Genomic DNA, 23,347 nt, shown 5'->3' with positions numbered 1-23,347 from the left:
ATTGTACTGCAGCCAGCCACCAGGGGGCTCTGGACTAACGCTCGCATCACTCTTAACAGACGGCACACTGTCCAGTTCTATATATACAGTCTATGGTATTTGTACAACACTCAACATGGTTCTTATAGATAACTAACCTCTCCACAATATCCCAACTTCTGTGTTGGGGTTGTATTACGGTTCTTCTCCCCTCATTGTACTTCTATGCAAATATAATTTAGTCAACATGGCTCATATTTCACCATAGTAATGTTGTTTTATAGCCTGGGTTTTCCCATGCTGCCATACGCGCGCAATTTTATTCACGCTGCTAGGCAGCCTGGATTGCATAGAGCAAATTTTCGCCTCAGTTAGGGGACCAATCACAGAATGGAGGGAGGGCAGCAAGACGATGACGACACACCGAAGCCGTTATGAGCTACGTACTGACGCATTTGATAGACATTCGTAGCGCCCAATAAACGGCTCTGGGCATTCATAAACCACGCTTCAAATACGAGAAAATGAATGTCTAGTTCCCAGACCCCATCTCAATGAGATGAGGTCTGACGTTAGCCAGGCTAGTTGTTTTAACCAAATCACATTTAAATGAATTAAATCAAACAGTTTTTTGACAATTAATTAAATCAACAGTATTTGTGAATTCACCATTTTGACTTTGAACATAATTATCATCTCCTCTTTAATCTCTTTCAGTGTGTAATAATAACATATGCCGTTTAAGACTATACGTTACTGAAAAAGCTCTTCCACACTGGACACATTTATGAGGCTTCTCTCCAGTGTGACTTAACATATGGGTTTTAAGCTTTGAAGGGGCCGGAAATGCTTTTCCACACTGGACACATTTATGAAGACTCTTATCAGTATGTTTAATTATGTGCCATCGATGGTTTTTGGATGTTCTGAATGCTTTTCCACAATGGCCACATTTATGAGGCTTCTCTCCCGTGTGTATTAGCAAATGATGTTGGAGAGTTTGGAGGTGTCTAAATGCTTCTCCACACTGGTTACATTCATGAGGCTTCTCTCCAGTGTGTATTACCATATGGCGTTTAAGACTAGACATTATTGAATACGTTTTTTCCACACTGGACACATTTATGAGACTTTTCTTCAGTGTGAGTTAGCATATGGGTTTCCAGCTTTGAAGGGTGCGGAAAAGCTTTTCCACACTGAACACATCTATAAGGCTTCTCTTCAGTGTGTGTTAATATGTGGGTTTTAAGGGTTTCCATTTGTGTAAATACTTTCCCACACTGGCTACATTCATTAGGCTTATCTCCAATGTGTATTAACATGTGATTTTTAAGATTTGAACTTTTTGAAAAAGCTTTTCCACACTTGACACACTCATGAGGCTTCTCTCCAGTGTGTATTTGCATGTGCCTTTTAAGATTTGAAAATTGTGCAAAACCTTTTCCACACTGGACACATTTATAAGGCTTCTCTCCGGTATGTGTAAGCATGTGGCGTTGAAAATCTTGGGATGTTCTAAATGATTTTCCACATAGGCGACATTTATGACGTCTCTCTCCATTGTGTACAGACATGTGAAGTTTAAGGTAAATGGACATTGTAAAAGCTTTTCCACACTGGGTACATTTATGAGCCTTCTCTAAAGAATGTGTGAGCATGTGGCGTTGAAGATATTGCGATGTTCTAAAAGCTTTTCCACACTGGGAACATTTATAAGGCGTCTCCTCTGTGTGAATTAGCATGTGATTTTTAAGAGTTGCTGTATATGTAAAACCTCTTCCACACTGGGAACATTTATGAGGCTTCTCTCCAGTGTGTGTAAGCATATGGTGATTAACTAGTGAGGCTGTTGTAAATGCTTTTTTACGATGAGAGTATTTATGTGGCTTTTTGCGAGACTTCTTCTTTTCATTCACCCCAACAGAGTGTGTTTGCTGGTGTTTCTCAAGTTCTCTCAGGGCCGTGAAACGCTTTCCTTTGAGTCGCAGGTTGAGTTCATCATTCTGTCCATGGATCTTCTGTTGCGTTACATGTGTGTGTTCTGATACACCTGGAAGAGTTACCATAGAGACTTACAATTAAAATGACAAATAGATCAGCAATTAAATATTGATTAGGAAATATCTAACTTCAAATAGAATTCAAATGCAGAAGTATAATCACTAGTTACACTAGTGCAGGGGTGTCCAAACTACTGCCCGCGGGCCAACTGCGGCTCGCCATGCACTTTAATCCGGCCAGCCGAGCATTTATTAGTTTATCATAGATCCGGCCCGCCACGCACTATAATCCGGCCTGCCGTGCATTTAATTAAGGGAAAGGCTATTTGCACCCCTGGTACAATTAGCAGTGTATGCTATTCGTACCCTGGTGCAATAAGAAGTGAATTCTATTCGTACCCCGGTGCACACAGCAATGTGTTCTATTACTACCTCATCTGGTACAAATATCAGTGTATGCTATTTGCACCCCTGTGCATTTAATCTGGCATATTGATCACACAATCACACAATGTAATATTTTTTTTTTTAAAACAAGCAACATGTTTTTTTGTTGTTACATAACAGAGTGTGAATAGTTCAGCTGTGTAATAGACACTCTGAATAAGGTATGTTGTTTGCATCAATGTACAGTTAGAAGTGGATGCTATTCGTACCCTGGTGTTTATAGTACTGCATGCTATTTACACCCTGGTGCATGAACTAGCTAATTGTTGCAATCAAAACGTTTGAGAACCGATTTCTTGTTCAAATTGCGCGTCCTTTCTCCAGAGACGTTGGTACACATGCACACTCACTCTGCCAAAATGCATCGTGTGGGAATTGAACCCCAGTCTCCCGCGTGCCAGCCATTGCCTGTGACCACTGCACTATCTGCTTCCACAAGGATAAGAGGTTTGCAAGTGAATGTCATTCACGAAATTTCTGTTAGCTAACAAACTGACGGTTGTATGTGTTCACTGAAGAAAGATTATGAAAATAAAACACAACTTTTCCATCTCAAATTTAATTTGAACAGATATTAGTGCTGAAACCGTTCAGAATTCTTCACTTTCTGCTGACGAAAAAACGAATGTCGGCCATGTTTTTTGGGCATGCGAGCAACATGTTTTTGTTGTTATGTAACAGGGTGTGAATAGCCCAGTTGTGTGGCCAAGGCTATTCGAACCAGGGGTACGAATAGGGGTACGAATTGACACTCCGTTTAATTAATTAGGTCATCATAGGCCGCTCGCTATTTTTTTCCAGCATAAACAACGTTGTGATTAACTAGGCTACTGCAAACTGCTTTACACTCCTCTTAGAGAGCGTTTACCATGTCAATCTCAAAACAGCTTATTACATTGTTGATTTTTACCTTTCTCCAGTTCATCCAGCTGTTCTCTGAATCTGGTGATACCACTTTTAGCTCCATCAGCCTAGAAAATTGCCACATTTCATTTTCTGTTGGTCTTATTGCACTTTCTAACTTGGAGACAAGTTTTTAATAGGAAAATTACCAGAAATCTTAGTCACTTTTAAACATGATGCTAGCAGGCGAGATGCTAATGGTCTAATCCGATTCAATGACCTATGCTAGGCTGGAGCTAAAAGTGGTATTGCCCGACTCAGATAACGGCTGGATGAACTGGAGAAAGGTAAAAATCAATTGTTTAACTCGAGGGGAGGTGGAAAATGAGTGTAATTCCCCAAATGGTGGAATATCCCTTATATTAATGCAGCTTCAACCACTTAACATAGAAACTATGTTAGGTCTTACTTAGGACATGTGTGCTTTGTGTTTTTCATCTTTGTAACTTTTATACTTTTTAAACTATTGATTAAAAACAATTAAAAATGTCCCCATAGACTTAACATTGGAGATTATGACATCACAGTAGGGCCATTAAGCAATTAGAATCCTGTGCCAGGGGTTCAGGCCATCTGCAGCAACTGGCACTCTCAGGCTTTAAGCATACAATCTGGCTCTCTTAAGACTACAGATCCTGTTCCACTAGCAGTGAACTTTGTGTCGTTGGAATTGTCAGTGTGAACACCCCCGCAGACTCAAATTAGGTATTGTAAGTGCAGAAGTATGCGATGGCTTAGAAATAGTAGATAATCAGTGCAAATGTTAATTTGATATTTTATTATCTGTTTGTTATTTGAACTATGCAATAGCATAGAATACACACACACACACACACACACACACACACAAACACATTGAACCATAGTGCTACTAAAAAGGTTAACAGTGCCACCAATGCAAACGCATGTATTCTTACCATGGCTTGTAGCAAAAGAAAATGCTGAAGAATGCAAAAAATTGCCCTTTCCAGCTGTTATATGATGCAGCACAGGTGTGGTTGATAAGAACACTGGTGATTCGGAGTCTGTTATTGTATGAAGGAAAATAGTGCCAGTCCTAGCCACCACCATGACAGGACATCAAAAAGACGACGTATGAAGATGGCCTTTGAGGACTTGACCAATGAATGATGGAACATGAAAGGGTATCCCCAGCTAAGGCCTATTCTAGGTCAATGGGTAAAATATAACTTCTAGGACATAATTCAATATATTTGGCAAACTTTTTCATTTTCAAGATATTAGGAATGTCTTATCCTGTTTCAAATATGTGAAGTAAAATATAGGCATTTTATTACATTCAAGTATCAGAGTTAATATCTTAATACCAGAGTTAATACCTCATTGAGATGGGGTCTGGGAACCACACATTCATTTTCTTGTATTTGAGACGTGGTTTACGAATGCCCATAGCTGTTTATTGGACGCTACGAATGCCTATCAAATGTATGTTACGTAGCTCATAACCGCTTTGGTGTAGTCATCTTGCTGCTGCCCCCCCCCCCATTCTGTGATTGGTTCCTTCTTTGAGGTGAAAATCAGATCCATGGAATCCAGGCTGCCTAGCCGCATGGGAAATACCAGGATAACTAAAGTATATTTTTTATTGTAAATGTTTATTTTGGTGTTCCCAAAACACCTGTAACTACATGCATTTATTCTGTGAATGGGACTTGGGACAATATTGGTACTTTACACACTAAATGTCCATATGTTATTTCCACAGATTTTTATGGTCCTACTAGCTACCCCACATACCATTTCAGTTGCATGAAAATGACAAAGATACAAATACACCTTGTTTTATCCTTATTATGGTCATGACCTTTTGTTTTGGACACTTCACATTTTGGGACAACATTAACAAAGGATTATATTTCTAGAGAAAATACTGATTGATGGAAGGTGTGTCACAATAAAGGAGTTTTGAGACGGTCAATATCACTTTTTTGCATGTTTTATTTTCTGAAACGAGGGACTTCTATAAAACCAATGAGACTGTGGTACAAACTTTTAATGGTTGAATCATTACTTCTTGAACATGTATTTCATTCTACAAAGTTTGGTCAGGAATAATACTTTTTTATGATATGAATGTCCAAACATGGCCTCCAAAATAAGACCTTGAGAGTGTTAACAATCAAGGGCAAAAAGACTGAAAACAATAGAATTTAAAACATTTTTACAGGTTTTAGTTATGAAACCTAAACATTTTGTAGACAAAATTTGAGGAAAATCGAGTCGGTGCTGCAACCATTTTCCTGGATTTTCTCTGATTTGACACAGAATGACACAGATATTCTCCTTTTAAAATGAGAATAGTTGAATAACCTAAGACTTCATCACAAGTAAACTCCTCCCCAACATCTGGTGTATTTCTGCTTCAATATGAGCAAAACTATGGCCTACATTGCTTCCGTGTCAATACAAACCGTTAATCCGTACACCTCAGACGACACGTTTCATGCTGTCAAAATAGAGCTTTTTCCTCACAATTCTTTGGCCTCTTCATTTGGGGCCAGTGTGAACCACCATGCGCTTCTGAAGATTTGAGGAATGTTTATATGCTTTTTCACACTTAGTGTAGAACATGAGGCTTCTCTACAGTGTGTACACATGTACAGTTTAATATCTGTGGACCCGTCAAATGCTTTAGTATAAGTATAAGTATATAAACTCTTTTGATCCAGTGATGGAAATTTGGTCTCCGCATTTATCCCAATCCATGAATTAGTGAAACACACTCAGCACACAGTGAACACACCGTGAGGTGAAGCACATGCCAATCCCGACGCAGTGAGCTGCCTGCTACAGCGGCGCTTGGGGAGCAGTGAGGGGAGAGTTGACATTTGTGAAAAAGCTTTTCCGCATTGGACACATTTATAAGGCTTTTATCCAGTATGTGTAAGCATGTGGCGATTGAGATCTGTGGAGGTTAAATGCTTTTCCACACTGGGCACATTTATGAGGCTTCTATCTAATGTGTATGAGCATGTGTTTTTTAAGAGTTGAGAAGCGCGTAAAAGCTTTTCCACACTGGGCACATTCATGAGGCTTCTCTCCAGTGTGTATCAGCATGTGGGTTTTAAGATTTGAAATTTGTGCAAAAGGTTTTCCACACCTGACACATTTATAAAGCTTTTCTCCAGTATGTGTAAGCATGTGGCGATTGAGATCTGTGGTCGTTATAAATGCTTTTCCACACCGAGCACATTTATGAGGCTTCTCTCCAGTGTGTATGAGCATGTGTTTTTTATGAGTTGAGTAGTGTGTAAAAGCTTTTTCACACTGGGTACATTTATGAGGCTTTTCTCTAGTGTGTATTAGCATGTGGGTTTTAAGATTTGAAATTTGTGCAAAAGCTTTTCCACACCTGACACATTTATAAAGCTTTTCTCCAGTATGTATAAGCATGTGGCGATTGAGATTTGTGGGGGTTATAAATGCTTTTCCACACTGAGCACATTTATGAGGCTTCTCTCCTGCGTGTGTGAGCATGTGTCTTTTAAGAGTGGAGAAGTGTGTAAAAGCTTTTTCACAGTGGGTACATTGATGAGGCCTTTCTCCAGTGTGTGTTAGCATGTGGGTTTTAAGAGATGAACACTGAGAAAAGGTTTTTCCACACTGGTCACATTTATGAAGCTTTTCTCCAGTATGTGTAAGCATGTGGCGATTGAGACCTGTGGAGGTTATAAATGCTTTTCCACACTGGGCACATTCATGAGGCCTTTCTCCAGTGTGTTTTAGCATGTGGGTTTTAAGAGATGAACTCTGATAAAAGGTTTTTTCACACTGGACACATTTATGACGTTTCTCTCCTGTATGTATTAGCATGTGGTTTTTAAGAGCTGCTTTTTGTGTGAATGCTTTTCCACACTGGGTACATTTATGAGGCCTTTCTCCAGTGTGTTTTAGCATGTGGGTTTTAAGAGATGAACTATGAAAAAAGGTTTTTTCACACTGGACGCATTTATGACGTTTCTCTCCTGTATGTATTAGCATGTGGTTTTTTAAGAGCTGCTTTTTTGTGTGAATGCTTTTCCACACTGGGTACATTTATGAGGCGTTTCTCCAGTGTGTTTTAGCATGTGGGTTTTAAGAGATGAACTATGAAAAAAGGTTTTTTCACACTGGACGCATTTATGACGTTTCTCTCCTGTATGTATTAGCATGTGGTTTTTAAGAGCTGCTTTTTGTGTGAATGCTTTTCCACACTGGTTACATGTATGGCTAAGCATGTAGCGGTTGACTAGTGAGGGTGTTGTGAATGCTTTTTCACAATGAGAATATTTATGTGGCTTTTTGCAAGACCTCTCTTGTTCGTTCACTCTAACTGAGTGTGTTTGCTGGTGTTTGTCAAGTTCTCTCAGGGCTGTGAAACTCTTCCTGCAGACTGTGCAGTGGTGCAGCCTTCCTTTGAGCTGCAGGTTGAGTTCATCATTCTGTCCATGGATCTTCTGTGCCATTACATGTGGATGTTCTGATACGCCTGGAAGAGTTACCATAGAGACTTAGAATGACGATAGATGTTCCACATTCTAGATTAGATACTGACGAGGAAATATCTAACTTCAAATAGAATTTAAATGCAGAAGTATAATCACTAGTTATGACTTAAACATTACAAGAAAGAGAGGGTCAGTGAACAGATAGGACATTTTACTTATGGGTCTGCATCATGGCCCAGTTGTTGAAAAGTAATCAAGTTTTGGGGGGTTTGATCACATCTGATTTGATAAAATTTTCGGCATGCGCTCAGGGTTGAAATTAATTGGACACCCCTCCAAAAAGAAGGATAATCCTGATTCCATTAAAAGAGTGAAATCAGACTGGTTTTCTGGATGAATTTGGTCAAATAATATAACTTTTTTTTCCTGCCTAGGTAGATTAACTAGATGAGCAATAGTGCCATCTATCCATATAGATTGCAATCCACCCATTGACTTGTATATACAAATTAGCATCAGAAAGATTTTGAGGAGGAATATCTCTCTGGTATTTATATCTCTCAATGAGATTTATTTAAGAATAAGAGTGTGTAATTTCAATTAGTAAAAAAGTTTAATTTATATATTCATGTTTTTTGCCAATCCTCGTTGAGTTTCCGTTGATATCTGGTGCAAGACAGGAAATAATTTAAAGGAATCTAGTTACAAACTTCTAGTGACCGTACAAGATTCCTAGTCGTTGAAAAATCGTAGATATTTACTCAAACTAGTTTGATGGGAGCACTCTCTGACGACCGAACAGAAGAGCTGATCAGATGATGCAACATTCCAGACATAGTTTGCTGAATGTGACAAAAAATGTATGGGCTTGAAATTGAGTAAAATCATTGACTGCACCTTTAATAAACATGCAAAAACAACACTAATATCTTATAGCCTTATACAGGGCCTAAAGCTGTTACTCCGTTACGTTAGAATTAACTTTCTTCTCTGAACAAGAACTGTATGCCTAAAATGCATGTCTGGTATAGTGCCACCATCTCGCAACAGCTGGATTGACTATTTCACTGGTCTTACCTCTTACCATTTCTAAAAGATTCCTCAAACTCATTTCACTGTTGGTGTATGAACTTGCAGGTGTCCTGAATTTATATTATGATGGGATGGGGTGTATGTAAATCTAATGTGAAATCTACATCCCATGCACGAAAACTCATGAAATTACACATCCCTCACAGTCACTCAGGGACAGATGTATAAAACTAGCAGAAACAAACAGCACACACATTAAGCGCTTGACAAACGCACCACATGAGTGAGTGCATTATTGGATTCCGAATAGTCATGTGCCGCTTGCGGCTATATTTCCTTGTTGCACTTTTAACCCAAAACAAAGACAAATTTCTATACAATCCCAGAGAAAATCAAAACAAAATTAAGCCAAAAAATCTTTTTAAACAATTTCTTTTCTATTTAGAATGTCATTTGGAGTTTGTTTTTAAATATGGAAAAAGATTCAATGAAAATTGTAAATCATAAAAACGTAAAAAGAAAAAGTAATGACCCAGATTAATGAGACACTTAAGCTCGATTAACCTGACAATAGCCAGATGAATGTCGTTCCGCTTTAGCTCTTCTAGCTTCACTCACATCCATCTGGGACCTCTTCCATTGAGAGTGATTTCTGCAACCGACTTTTATGGTTCAGCCAATCAGGACGCAGGGCGGAGTTTCATAGATGTGACATAGCGTAGAAGCGACTGTGAGACTGTTATTAGCGTCACGGGTTGGCTTCGATGTGAGTGGTTGAAGTAGCACGTCAATAGATGACGGACAAGTGGCTTATTCAATCATATGCAAGCATTTTTTGATTAGGCCCAGCCTTCTGAAGCATCACTTCAATGGATTGCTTCCAGATGGATGAGTGGAGCTAGGCGGAACGAAATTCATCTGGCTATTGTCAGGTTAAAGCTCGATAGCTTATAAAAGAAAATCATGAGGACAAAGAGGAGGTTAGAGTAGATTGTGGATTTATCCGGTTTCCATTACTGATCAGTTATAAACTGAGAGAGGTATCCGGTATCTGGTGATTTTTCCTATGGGAAAATAACATGGGGATTTTGAATTATCGCACCTGTTAAACTCTCGTGGGGATGTCTAAAGTCCCCCATTCTGTGATTGGTTCCTTCGTTGATGTGGAAATCAGATCCATGGAATCCAGGCTGCCTAGCCGCATGGGAAATCCCAGGATAACTAAAACTTTTTTTTTTTTTTTATTGTAAATGTTTATTTTGGTGTTCCCAAAACACCTGTAACTACATGCATTTATTCTGTGAATGGGACTTGGGACAATATTGGTACTTTACACACTAAATGTCCATATGTTATTTCCACATAGATTTTTATGGTCCTACTAGCTACCCCACATACCATTTCAGTTGCATAAAAATGACAAAAATACAAATACACTTTGTTTCATCCTTATTATTGTTATGACCTTTTGTTTTGGAGACTTCACATTTTGGGACAACATTAACAAAGGATTATATTTCTAGAGAAAATACTGATTGATGGAAGGTGTGTCACAATAAAGGAGTTTTGAGACGGTCAATATCACTTTTTTGCATGTTTTTTTTCTGAAACGAGGGACTTCTATAAAACCAATGAGACTGTGGTACAAACTTTTAATGGTTGAATCGTACTGCGAACATGTATTTCATTCTACAAAGTTTGGTCAGGAATAATACTTTTTTTATGATATGAATGTCCAAACATGGCCTCCAAAATAAGACCTTGAGAGTGTAAACAATCAAGGGCAAAAAGACTGAAAACAATAGAATTTAAAACATTTTTACAGGTTTTAGTTATGAAACCTAAACATTGTGTAGACAAACTTTGAGGAAAATCGAGTCGGTGCTGCAACCATTTTCCTGGATTTTCTCTGATTTGACACGGAATGACACAGATATTCTCCTTTTAAAATGAGAATAGTTGAATAACCTAAGACTTCATCACAAGTAAACTTGTAACCCCCCCCAAACATCTGGTGTATTTCTGCTTCAATTTGAGCAAAACTCTGGCCTACATTGCTTCCGTGTCATTACAAACCGTTAATCCGTACACCTCAGACGACACGTTTCATGCTGTCAAAATAGAGCTTTTTCCTCACAATTCTTTGGCCTCTTCATTTGGGGCCAGTGTGAACCACCATGCGCTTCTGAAGATTTGAGGAATGTTTATATGCTTTTTCACACTTAGTGTAGAACATGAGGCTTCTCTAGAGTGTGTACACATGTACAGTTTAATATCTGTGGACCCGTCAAATGCTTTAATATAAGTATAAGTATATAAACTCTTTTGATCCAGTGATGGAAATTTGGTCTCCGCATTTATCCCAATCCATGAATTAGTGAAACACACTCAGCACACAGTGAACACACCGTGAGGTGAAGCACATGCCAATCCCGACGCAGTGAGCTGCCTGCTACAGCGGCGCTTGAGGAGCAGTGAGGGGAGAGTTGACATTTGTGAAAAAGCTTTTCCGCATTGGACACATTTATAAGGCTTTTATCCAGTATGTGTAAGCATGTGGTGATTGAGATCTGTGGAGGTTAAATGCTTTTCCACACTGGGCACATTTATGAGGCTTCTATCTAATGTGTATGAGCATGTGTTTTTTAAGAGTTGAGAAGCGCGTAAAAGCTTTTCCACACTGGGCACATTCATGAGGCTTCTCTCCAGTGTGTATCAGCATGTGGGTTTTAAGATGTGAAATTTGTGCAAAAGGTTTTCCACACTGGACACATTTATAAAGCTTTTCTCCAGTATGTGTAAGCATGTGGCGATTGAGATCTTTGGTCATTATAAATGCTTTTCCACACCGAGCACATTTATGAGGCTTCTCTCCAGTGTGTATGAGCATGTGTTTTTTATGAGTTGAGTAGTGTGTAAAAGCTTTTTCACACTGGGTACATTTATGAGGCTTTTCTCTAGTGTGTATTAGCATGTGGGTTTTAAGATTTGAAATTTGTGCAAAAAGTTTTCCACACCTGACACATATATAAAGCTTTTCTCCAGTATGTATAAGCATGTGGCGATTGAGATTTGTGGGGGTTATAAATGCTTTTCCACACTGAGCACATTTATGAGGCTTCTCTCCTGCGTGTGTGAGCATGTGTCTTTTAAGAGTGGAGAAGTGTGTAAAAGCTTTTTCACAGTGGGTACATTGATGAGGCCTTTCTCCAGTGTGTTTTAGCATGTGGGTTTTAAGAGATGAACTACGAAAAAAGTTTTTTTCACACTGGACGCATTTATGACGTTTCTCTCCTGTATGTATTAGCATGTGGTTTTTAAGAGCTGCTTTTTGTGTGAATGCTTTTCCACACTGGGTACATTTATGAGGTGTTTCTCCAGTGTGTTTTAGCATGTGGGTTTTAAGAGATGAACTATGAAAAAAGGTTTTTTCACACTGGACGCATTTATGACGTTTCTCTCCTGTATGTATTAGCATGTGGTTTTTAAGAGCTGCTTTTTGTGTGAATGCTTTTCCACACTGGTTACATGTATGGCTAAGCATGTAGCGGTTGACTAGTGAGGGTGTTGTGAATGCTTTTTCACAATGAGAATATTTATGTGGCTTTTTGCAAGACCTCTCTTGTTCGTTCACTCTAACTGAGTGTGTTTGCTGGTGTTTGTCAAGTTCTCTCAGGGCTGTGAAACTCTTCCTGCAGACTGTGCAGTGGTGCAGCCTTCCTTTGAGCTGCAGGTTGAGTTCATCATTCTGTCCATGGATCTTCTGTGCCATTACATGTGGATGTTCTGATACGCCTGGAAGAGTTACCATAGAGACTTAGAATGACGATAGATGTTCCACATTCTAGATTAGATACTGACGAGGAAATATCTAACTTCAAATAGAATTTAAATGCAGAAGTATAATCACTAGTTATGACTTAAACATTACAAGAAAGAGAGGGTCAGTGAACAGATAGGACATTTTACTTATGGGTCTGCATCATGGTCCAGTTGTTGAAAAGTAATCAAGTTTTGGGGGGTTTGATCACATCTGATTTGATCAAATTTTCGGCATGCGCTCAGGGTTGAAATTAATTGGACACCCCTCCAAAAAGAAGGATAATCCTGATTCCAGTAAAAGAGTGAAATCAGACTGGTTTTCTGGATGAATTTGGTCAAATAATATAACTTTTATTTCCTGCCTAGGTAGATTAACTAGATGAGCAATAGTGCCATCTATCCATATAGACTGCAATCCACCCATTGACTTGTATATAAAAATTAGCATCAAAAGGATTTTGAGGAGGAATATCTCTCTGGTATTTATATCTCTTAATGAGATTTATTTAAGAATAAGAGTGTGTAATTTCAATTAGTAAAAAAGTTTAATCTATATATTCATGTTTTTTGTCAATCCTCGTTGAGTTCCCGTTAATTTCTGGTGCAAGACAGGAAATAATTTAAAGGAATCTAGTTACAGACTTCTAGTGACCGTACAAGATTCCTAGTTGTTGAAAAATCACAGATATTTACTCAAACTAGTTTGATGGGAGCACTCTCTGACGACCGATCAGAAGAGCTGATCAGATGATGCAACATTCCAGACATAGTTTGCTGAATGTGACAAAAAATGTATGGGCTTGAAATTGAGTAAAATCATTGACTGCACCTTTAATAAACATGCAAAAACAACACTAATATCTTATAGCCTTATACAGGGCCTAAAGCTGTTACTCCGTTACGTTAGAATTAACTTTCTTCTCTGAACAAGAACTGTATGCCTAAAATGCATGTCTGGTATAGTGCCACCATCTCGCAACAGCTGGATTGACTATTTCACTGGTCTTACCTCTTACCATTTCTAAAAGTTTCCTCAAACTCATTTCACAGTTGGTGTATGAACTTGCAGGTGTCCTGAATTTATATTATGATGGGATGGGGTGTATGTAAATCTAATGTGAAATCTACATCCCATGCACGAAAACTCATGAAATTACACATCCCTCACAGTCACTCAGGGATAGAGATGTATAAAACTAGCAGAAACAAACAGCACACACATTAAGCGTTTGACAAACGCATCACATTGAGTGAGTGCATTATTGGATTCCGAATAGTCATGTGCCGCTTGCGGCTATATTTCCTTGTTGCACTTTTAACCCAAAACAAAGACAAATTTCTATACAATCCCAGAGAAAATCAAAACAAAATTAAGCCAAAAAATCTTTTTAAACAATTTCTTTTCTATTTAGAATGTCATTTGGAGTTTGTTTTTAAATATGGAAAAAGATTCAATGAAAATTGTAAATCATAAAAACGTAAAAAGAAAAAGTAATGACCCAGATTAATGAGACACTTAAGCTCGATTAACCTGACAATAGCCAGATGAATGTCGTTCCGCTTAGCTCCGCCTAGCTTCACTCACATCCATCTGGGACCTCTTCCATTGAGAGTGATTTCTGCAACCGACTTTATGGTTCAGCCAATCAGGGCGCAGGAGGGGAGTTTCATAGATGTGACATAAGCGTAGAAGCGACTGTGAGACTGTTATTAGAGTCACGGGTTGGCTTCGATGTGAGTGGTTGAAGTAGCACGTCAATAGATGACGGACAAGTGGCTTATTCAATCATATGCAAGCATTTTTTGATTAGGCCCAGCCTTCTGAAGCATCACTTCAATGGATCGCTTCCAGATGGATGAGTGGAGCTAGGCGGAACGAAATTCATCTGGCTATTGTCAGGTTAAAGCTCGATAGCTTATAAAAGAAAATCATGAGGACAACAAAGAGGAGGTTAGAGTAGATTGTGGATTTATCCGGTTTCCATTACTGATCAGTTATAAACTGAGAGAGGTATCCGGTATCTGGTGATTTTTCCTATGGGAAAATAACATGGGGATTTTGAATTATCGCACCTGTTAAACTCTCGGGGATGTAGGGGATGCATAAAGTCCCCCATTCTGTGATTGGTTCCTTCGTTGATGTGGAAATCAGATCCATGGAATCCAGGCTGCCTAGCCGCATGGGAAAACCCAGGATAACTAAAACCTTTTTTTTTTTATTGTAAATGTTTATTTTGGTGTTCCCAAAACACCTGTAACTACATGCATTTATTCTGTGAATGGGACTTGGGACAATATTGGTACTTTACACACTAAATGTCCATATGTTATTTCCACAGATTTTTATGGTCCTACTAGCTACCCCACATACCATTTCAGTTGCATGAAAATGACAAAGATACAAATACACCTTGTTTCATCCTTATTATGGTCATGACCTTTTGTTTTGGACACTTCACATTTTGGGACAACATTAACAAAGGATTATATTTCTAGAGAAAATACTGATTGATGGAAGGTGTGTCACAATAAAGGAGTTTTGAGACGGTCAATATCACTTTTTTGCATGTTTTTTTTCTGAAACGAGGGACTTCTATAAAACCAATGAGACTGTGGTACAAACTTTTAATGGTTGAATCGTGCGAACATGTCTTTCATTCTACAAAGTTTGGTCAGGAATAATAATTTTTTTATGATATGAATGTCCAAACATGGCCTCCAAAATAAGACCTTGAGAGAGTGTAAACAATCAAGAGCAAAAAGACTGAAAACAATGGAATTTAAAACATTTTTACAGGTTTTAGTTATGGAACCTAAACATTGTGTAGACAAACTTTGAGGAAAATCGAGTCGGTGCTGCAACCATTTTCCTGGATTTTCTCCGATTTGACACGGAATGACACAGATATTCTCCTTCAAAATCAGATTGGTGAATAACCTAAGACTTCATCACAAGTAAACTTGTAACCCCCCCCCAAACATCTGGTGTATTTCTGCTTCAATTTGAGCAAAACTCTGGCCTACATTGCTTCCGTGTCATTACAAACCGTTAATCCGTACACCTCAGACGACACGTTTCATGCTGTCAAAATAGAGCTTTTTCCTCACAATTCTTTGGCCTCTTCATGTAGGACCAGTGTAAACCACCATGCGCTTTTGAAGGTTTGAGTAATGTTGATATGCTTTTTCACACTTAGAAGTATAAGTATATACTCTTTTGATCCCGTGAGGGAAATTTGGTCTCCGCATTTATCCCAATCTGTGAATTAGTGAAACACACTCAGCACACAGTGAACACACCATGAGGTGAAGCACATGCTAATCCCGACGCAGTGAGCTGCCTGCTACAGCGGCGCTTGGGGAGCAGTGAGGGGAGAGTTGACATTTGTGAAAAAGCTTTTCCGCATTGGACACATTTATAAGGCTTTTATCCAGTATGTGTAAGCATGTGGCGATTTAGATCTGTGGTCGTTATAAATGCTTTTCCACACTGGGCACATTTATGAGGCTTCTCTCTAATAGGGCTGCACAGTCCCGCCCACAGCCGATGCCGATGGAAGTAAAAATCCAATGCAATTTCTCCATTAACAATTGCGGTATAAGCCATAAAAACTTAACTGCACATTGTAGACTTAAAACCAGCTACGGCTGTACTAAGTGATTGTATACAGTATGCTCATATAGACGCCAAGAGTTCATGGGGCACTAACCTCGTTTTGAGATAAATGGCGCAATCTCTTGAATAAGTACTTCATTACCCACAATCCGGCAATCCCACAGTGATGCCTCTGATTGGTGGAAAGGCCGTTATGGTCATAGTTTGAAACTTTCTCAGCAGAAATCATTGACAAAGATGGTATTTTACTGCCTATGGCGAAAATCTTAAATGTGGTTTAAAACTTTCTTGACGAATATTGGTACTTGTATCAACAAGGATTGTGGTTTATACATCACACAAACTTAGTCAGGACACTCAAACACTCAAACTTTTCAGGTAGCTGACAGGCTAACCTTTAGCATTTCCGTCATTACATAATACAGCTAACATTAGCCTACATGCTGCAACACGGGTATGAAATATGTTTTAGTCAGTGTCCAAAGGGGTGAAAGCCACTTTAAATCGGGTCACATTATTGACTGTTGAGCGTCATTGAGTGTCACTGTTTAGTGTAATTCACGGCAAATTAATAAACTGAATATGGTGGTCCAAGAGCAGAACATGCACCGGTCCATGCATCAGCCCTACTGAGCAGTACAGCATAGGATGACGGTCAAGTACAAAGCAATGTACCATGTTGCTAACGTTAACGTTAACCGCTTTCACACACACGATATAAAATACACGATGATAAATATAAAATTCAATATCAAAACACTATTATTTACACGATTACTCCTGAAATAACTGCTATTAACTGCACATTCACTACATAAAAAATCACTGTTTGGAGGAAAGGGTTCCCGTGCGGTCACTGGTTGGAAGACGTTCAAATGGCAATATTCGTGCCGTTTCGTCCTTGTTTATATTCAGTGAGGCGTGGTGGTTTATGGGATGAGTAGTTTCTTCGCTCGGAAAGAAAATATGTACAGAGTCTTGTACCTTTGATTTTTTTGGATTTTCTCTTCGTTTTTTCACTCGAAATGATATGTTGTATGCTTATGAGTTATGCCATAGCTGCTTAGCCTAAGACATGCTGTAAAACTCTTTACATACGGATTTTTCCAAAACGTCAATGGGACAAATGAATGGGAATCTTACTTCCGGCACCTAACCACATTTTGGCTGTGGGCGGGACTGTGCAGCCCTATGTGTATGAGCATGTGTTTTTTAAGATTTGTGGAGCGTGTAAAAACCTTTCCACACTGTGCACATTCATGAGGCTTCTCTCCAGTGTGTATCAGCATGTGGGTTTTAAGATTTGAAATTTGTGCAAAAGATTTTCCACACTGGTCACATTTATAAAGCTTTTCTCCAGTATGTGTAAGCATGTGGCGATTGAGATCTGTGATGGTTATAAATGCTTTTCCACACTGGGCACATTTACGAGCCCTTTCTCCAGTGTGTTTTAGCATGTGGGTTTTAAGAGATGAACACTGAGAAAAGGTTTTTCCACACTGGTCACATTTATGAAGCTTCTCTCCAGTATGTGTAAGCATGTGGCGATTGAGATCTGTGGAGGTAATAAATGCTTTTCCACACTGGGCACATTTATGAGGCCTTTCTCCAGTGTGTTTTAGCATGTGGGTTTTAAGAGATGAACACTGAGAAAAGGTTTTTCCACACTGGTCACATTTATGAAGCTTTTCTCCAGTATGTGTAAGCATGTGGCGATTGAGATCTGTGGAGGTTATAAATGCTTTTCCACACTGGGCACATTTATGACGCCTGTCTCCGGTGTGTTTTAGCATGTGGGTTTTAAGAGATGAACTATGAAAAAAGGTTTTTTCACACTGGACGCATTTATGACGTTTCTCTCCTGTATGTATTAGCATGTGGTTTTTAAGAGCTGCTTTTTGTGTGAATGCTTTTCCACACTGGGCACATTTATGAGGCCTTTCTCCAGTGTGTTTTAGCATGTGGGTTTTAAGAGATGAACTATGAGAAAAGGTTTTTTTTTCACACTGGCCGCATTTATGACGTTTCTCTCCTGTATGTATTAGCATGTGGTTTTTAAGAGTTGCTTTTTGTGTGAATGCTTTTCCACACTGGTTACATGTATGGCTAAGCATGTAGCGGTTGACTATTGAGGGTGTTGTGAATGCTTTTTCACAATGAGAATATTTATGTGGCTTTTTGCAAGACCTCTCTTTTTCGTTCACTCTAACTGAGTGTGTTTGCTGGTGTTTGTCAAGTTCTCTCAGGGCTGTGAAACTCTTCCTGCAGACTGTGCAGTGGTGCAGCCTTCCTTTGAGCTGCAGGTTGAGTTCATCATTCTGTCCATGGATCTTCTGTGCCATTACATGTGGATGTTCTGATACGCCTGGAAGAGTTACCATAGAGACTTAGAATGACGATAGATGTTCCACATTCTAGATTAGATACTGACGAAGAAATATCTAACTTCAAATAGAATTTAAATGCAGAAGTATAATCACTAGTTATGACTTGAACATTACAAGAAAGAGAGGGTCAGTGAACAAATAGGACATTTTACTTATGGGTCTGCATCATGGCCCAGTTGTTGAAAAGTAATCAAGTTTAGGGGGGCTTGATCACATCTGATTCGATCAAATTTTCGGCATGCGCTCAGGGTTGAAAGTAATTGGACACCCCTCCAAAAAGAAGGATAATCCTAATTCCAGTAAAAGAGTGAAATCAGACTGGTTTTCAAACTTTTTTTTCCTGCCCAGGTAGATTAACTAGATGAGCAATAGTGCCATCTATCCATATAAATTGCAATCCACCCATTGACTTGTATATAAACATTAGCATCAAAAAGATTTTGAGGAGGAATATCTCTCTGGTATTTATTTAAGAATAAGTGTGTATGATTTAAATTAGTAAAAAAGTTTAATCTATATATTCATGTTTTTTGCCAATCCTCGTTGAGTTCCCGTTGATATCTGGTGCAAGACAGGAAATAATTTAAAGGAATCTAGTTACAGACTTCTAGTGACCGTACAAGATTCCTAGTCGTTGAAAAATCGTAGATATTTACTCAAACTAGTTTGATGGGAGCACTCTCTGACGACCGAACAGAAGAGCTGATCAGATGATGCAACATTCCAGACATAGTTTGCTGAATGTGACAAAAAGAATGTATGGGCTTGAAATTAAGTAAAATCATTGACTGCACCTTTAATAAACATGCAAAAACAACACTAATATCTTATAGCCTTATACAGGGCCTAAAGCTGTTCTCCGTTACGTTAGAATTAACGTTCTTCTCTGAACAAGAACTGCATGCCTAAAATGCATGTCTGGTATAGTGCCACCATCTCGCAACAGCTGGATTGACTATTTCACTGATCTTACCGCTACCATTTCTAAAAGTTTCCTCAAACTCATTTCACAGTTGGTGTATGAACTTGCTGTTGTCCTGAATTTATATTATGATGGGATGGGGTGTATGGAAATGTAATGTGAAATATACATCCCATGCACGAAAACTCATGAAATTACACATCCCTCACAGTCACTCAGGGACAGATGTATAAAACTAGCAGAAACAAACAGCACACACATTAAGCGCTTGACAAATGCACCACATGAGTGAGTGCATTATTGGATTCCGAATTGTCATGTGCCGCTTGCGGCTATATTTCCTTGTTGCACTTTTAACCCAAAACAAAGACAAATTTCTATACAATCCCAGAGAAAATCAAAACAAAATTAAGTCAAAAACGTAATTATTAGTCATTTATTTTCTATTTAGAATGTCATTTGGAGTTTGTTTTTAAATACGGAAAAAGCTTCGATGAAAATGACACTTAAGCTTAATAGCTTAACTTATAAAAGAAAATCATGAGGACAACAAAGAGGAGGTTAGAGTAGATTGTGGATTTATCCGGTTCCCATTACTGATCAGTTATAAACGGAGATCGGTATCCGGTATCTGGCGATTTTTCTATGGTAAAATACCATGTGGATTTTGAATTATCGCACCTGTTAAACTCTCGTGGGGATGTCTAAAGTCTGAAATGCATACGTTTTCCTGAACACACTTTTGTCCTCTGCCCTCGAGTGGATAATGTGATCTCCGGTACCTGAAGGCGGCACACTTACATTTTTGCTACCCCAGAGCTAACTTGCTAACTAACTTAATCACAGTATCCACTCGAAGGCAGAGGACAAATGTGTGTAGAGCAAAACGTTTGCAGTTCCGATTTCTTCATGCCCGCGAGAGTTTAGCAAGTGTGATAATTCCCAATCCCGGCTCGCGATCTAATGTCAAAATAATAATGTAAATCGGCCCTTGAGAGTATTTTTTAATTGCGACAAACAACACTGACTAAAATAGAAGATAGATCCATGTATGGTGACAACTCATGTGTACTCTCCTTCACTAGTTGCTGGACATCTAGAACTTCGATTCAAGCCCAAATTCACTGCACAAAGTTTTCAGGAAATACTTGTATTAAACGCGAGAAACACCAAGACGTGCATTTGTTTGTAATGACGCGGAAGCTATGGAGGCCATAGTTTTGCACAAATTGAAGCAGAAATAGGCCTACACCAAATGTTGAAAAAACGTTCACATGTGTTGAAGTCTTGGGTAGGCCATGTTATTCACCTATTCTGATTCTGAAGGAGAATATCCATCCAACACTGACATGGCCCTCCAATCAGATGACGTTGGCAGCAGTGGCCCCCAGCTCATTTTAGTTTGAGACCCCTGCTCTAGAGTCACAAAACTCAGTGCAAGACACCGATATATTTAGCTGTGTGTGAGAGGACTTACTTTCCAGCAGATGTTCATGTTGTTCCTCCTCTTCCTCCTCCTCTTCCTCCTCCTCTTTCTTCACTTCAGTCTTCACTGTTGTCTGTAGCATTTCATTGTAAGTAGACTCTGGTGTCTCTGTGACGTCTGTTTCAGATTTACAATGCAGCTCTGCAAAGGGCTTTTCTTCTTCTTCATCTTCACCTGGACATGCAATCATATGACCATATTCCTCCTCTTTTATATCTTCCTCTTTCACGATCACTCTCAGGTCAACCTGGTGTGTTTCAGCACAGCTAGAACTAAATGGAAGTCCGAGATCCATGTTGCTAGTAATACAAAGATGAGCCCGTACACAGTTTTCAATTTCCTGTAGTCAGAGAAACAGAATAAAGACAAAATAGAAAGGCTAAGTTGGGTTTTCTTTCTTTTTTAATTAATAGAAAGCAACTTTCAATAAATTAATGGTTAACAAATGATGTGTGCTGCTAGCCAGGGAATACCCAAATGAACCTTTGGTAAACTTGGGATTCACTCTGCAGGTCTGTCTGGCTAACTGTACAGTGTTTCCTATACATTGACTAATCTGTGGCGGGACGCCATGAAATCAAAACCGTCCTGCCACACATTAATGTTCTATGTTAAATTAAAGATAAGATAAAATCCTTTCATTGGGCTGTGCTTTTTACACACACAGCCTTTCCTTGCCCCGCCCCGCTCTTTCGTAACGAACCCGCTGCCCCTCCTCTGCATGTGCATTTAACAAAACATTAACGATTGTTGAAGGATTGTTGTTGCCACAGAAGCATTGCATAGAAGACGGCAGGCTAAATTGCTTAGTCTATACAACCACAGGTGGCACTGTGGTAACTCTATATATAAAACATATTTATCTCAATAGTGCATTTTGCCCATGTTCAGGGTGGAAAATAAAAAAGAAAGATTTGCATGAGTCAAGTCAAATTGGTGTTTTTAAAAAGAAGGGATCATGGAGAATAAAGAAAAAAATATTTAAAAAAAATATTTGTATATTCCCACAAAGTGTTTAGGTGCTCTAAAAATGAGAACCAGACAGATTTTTCCGACTTCTAACTTCTGCTGTTCAGACCCTGAAGGAATTTATGTTCTGTTCATTGCTTTTTGTGAGGGTGTTTCTACTTATCTCAATAGGGAACATGAATCAAGAGCCTATGTTGAGTACAAATATGTCTTCTGAAGGCCTAAACAGAGCCCAGCCAAAAACTCCAATAAAGTTTTGATCAGCTTTGAGGGACAACTGTGACCATGCAGGATCTTCCAGACCAAACGTGACGATTTTGCAATATATTATTCTTATTTATGTACCAGCAAGCATGGTTTAGTTCTTGCGCTATGGGCTTGTGAACTTTGACAAAAAAAGAGGCCGAACAAAACCGACAACCCCCTCCCCCCGTAATAACTGGCTGTATCTTGTTAAGTATTTATCTTACATAAAAGTAATTTTACTATTTGAGACCTAAGTGCGTGGGCCCTGGTTGAATTGACGTGGCCTTATTGAAAACAAAATTACTTTTGATACTAAATGATAGGCTATAAAAAATGTGTTTGTGTGTTGTGGGGGTTGGGGGGATGCGGCCCGCCGGCCAATTTTCAAAACCCAATGTGGCCCTTGAGCCAAAAGGTTTACCCACCCTGTTTTAAAGACAAAATCAGCTAATTACAGAAAATACTTTTATATGTTATTCCTCCTGTCGTATCGCCCATATCTGGGTACACAGAACAGCTCGCATGCTGCATAGCCAATATGGCGTTTTGCGCCACTGCACACCGGCACATAGCTAGCTGCTACAGCACCGCTGATGGAAAAACATTCTACGGGAAACACTGAAGCGAGGTTATTGGCTCAACCATAACTTCCAGGAGAAACTGCTGAAAGTTTGAATGCATGCAAGTTATTGCTGTGTTGAGATCACCGGTCCTTAGTTACCTGGGATGTTTGGCTAACTAGCTCTTGTCTACTGTTTGTGACAAAAACACATACCTTCCTCCGGCAAGTTCGCTGCTCCATCAACTTGATCTGCTGATTTGGTGTTTGTCTGATTAGACGTGGAACCGTGCTTGTCTTCGACTCCGCAACATGTCTTGAACCAACATCTATGAACGTTCGCGTTCCTGTAAACTTTCCTGCTCGCGACTTGAGCCCCGTGATTCTAGCGAAAATAGAATATTCATAGCAGCTACCCGATATCCGTGTTAGCAAAGGCAGTTAAAAGCATGCTAGTATTGTTTTCAAAATAAAAGTCCTCCTAACCCTATAACATAAACCTATGTGAAATAAATTATTTATTAGAAAATG

The 23,347-nt window shown here is 39.0% G+C and overlaps 4 protein-coding genes across 5 annotated transcripts; all 4 read right to left on the bottom strand.

The window, feature by feature from the left end:
- Positions 1 to 965: 965 nt before the first annotated feature.
- On the bottom strand, positions 966 to 23,215 carry LOC125297350 (zinc finger protein 664-like). Its single transcript, XM_048247680.1, has 3 exons — positions 23,033 to 23,215; positions 21,034 to 21,382; positions 966 to 2,029 (listed from the first exon to the last, which is right to left on the bottom strand). Exons 1-3 carry the CDS (start codon positions 23,057 to 23,059, stop codon positions 1,062 to 1,064), a joined length of 1,344 nt encoding a protein of 447 aa, XP_048103637.1. The 5' UTR covers positions 23,060 to 23,215; the 3' UTR covers positions 966 to 1,061.
- Positions 6,125 to 9,388, bottom strand: LOC125297349 (zinc finger protein 726-like). Of its 2 annotated transcripts, XM_048247679.1 has the most exons (3): positions 7,502 to 9,388; positions 7,223 to 7,331; positions 6,125 to 7,054 (listed from the first exon to the last, which is right to left on the bottom strand). In XM_048247679.1, exons 1-3 carry the CDS (start codon positions 7,832 to 7,834, stop codon positions 6,303 to 6,305), a joined length of 1,194 nt encoding a protein of 397 aa, XP_048103636.1. In that variant the 5' UTR covers positions 7,835 to 9,388; the 3' UTR covers positions 6,125 to 6,302. The 2 variants fall into 2 exon arrangements, with proteins under 2 accessions (XP_048103636.1, XP_048103635.1); XM_048247678.1 differs by having other exon boundaries at positions 6,125 to 7,331.
- Positions 11,249 to 12,895, bottom strand: LOC125297360 (gastrula zinc finger protein XlCGF8.2DB-like). Its single transcript, XM_048247696.1, has 2 exons — positions 12,272 to 12,895; positions 11,249 to 12,103 (listed from the first exon to the last, which is right to left on the bottom strand). Exons 1-2 carry the CDS (start codon positions 12,618 to 12,620, stop codon positions 11,427 to 11,429), a joined length of 1,026 nt encoding a protein of 341 aa, XP_048103653.1. The 5' UTR covers positions 12,621 to 12,895; the 3' UTR covers positions 11,249 to 11,426.
- Positions 17,119 to 18,947, bottom strand: LOC125297500 (zinc finger protein 664-like). Its single transcript, XM_048247856.1, has 2 exons — positions 17,436 to 18,947; positions 17,119 to 17,194 (listed from the first exon to the last, which is right to left on the bottom strand). Exons 1-2 carry the CDS (start codon positions 18,626 to 18,628, stop codon positions 17,119 to 17,121), a joined length of 1,269 nt encoding a protein of 422 aa, XP_048103813.1. The 5' UTR covers positions 18,629 to 18,947.
- Positions 23,216 to 23,347: the final 132 nt, after the last annotated feature.

This window comes from Alosa alosa, chromosome 7 (assembly GCF_017589495.1).
Source record: "Alosa alosa isolate M-15738 ecotype Scorff River chromosome 7, AALO_Geno_1.1, whole genome shotgun sequence".
Taxonomy (NCBI): domain Eukaryota; kingdom Metazoa; phylum Chordata; class Actinopteri; order Clupeiformes; family Clupeidae; genus Alosa; species Alosa alosa.
Note: the sequence above shows the minus strand (reverse complement) of the source record. Positions and strands in the feature narration are given on the sequence as shown.

What these genes read in the sequence shown, in the direction of transcription:
- LOC125297350 (XM_048247680.1), bottom strand. Translation starts at nt 23,059, where the DNA reads ATGGAGCAGCGAACTTGCCGGAGGAAG. An exon ending in AGCGAACTTGCCGGAGGAAG is followed by an intron (nt 21,383 to 23,032) that starts GTATGTGTTTTT and finishes CTCTGACTACAG; the next exon opens with GAAATTGAAAACTGTGTACG. An exon ending in ACATGAACATCTGCTGGAAA is followed by an intron (nt 2,030 to 21,033) that starts GTAAGTCCTCTC and finishes TAACTCTTCCAG; the next exon opens with GTGTATCAGAACACACACAT.
- LOC125297349 (XM_048247678.1), bottom strand. Translation starts at nt 7,834, where the DNA reads ATGGTAACTCTTCCAGGCGTATCAGAACATCCACATGTAATGGCACAG. An exon ending in AAGCAGCTCTTAAAAACCAC is followed by an intron (nt 7,332 to 7,501) that starts ATGCTAATACAT and finishes TTAAAAAACCAC; the next exon opens with ATGCTAATACATACAGGAGA.
- LOC125297360 (XM_048247696.1), bottom strand. Translation starts at nt 12,620, where the DNA reads ATGGTAACTCTTCCAGGCGTATCAGAACATCCACATGTAATGGCACAG. An exon ending in CCACATGCTAATACATACAG is followed by an intron (nt 12,104 to 12,271) that starts GAGAGAAACGTC and finishes TAATACATACAG; the next exon opens with GAGAGAAACGTCATAAATGC.
- LOC125297500 (XM_048247856.1), bottom strand. Translation starts at nt 18,628, where the DNA reads ATGGTAACTCTTCCAGGCGTATCAGAACATCCACATGTAATGGCACAG. An exon ending in CACATGCTCATACACATAGG is followed by an intron (nt 17,195 to 17,435) that starts GCTGCACAGTCC and finishes TTCCGAGCGAAG; the next exon opens with AAACTACTCATCCCATAAAC.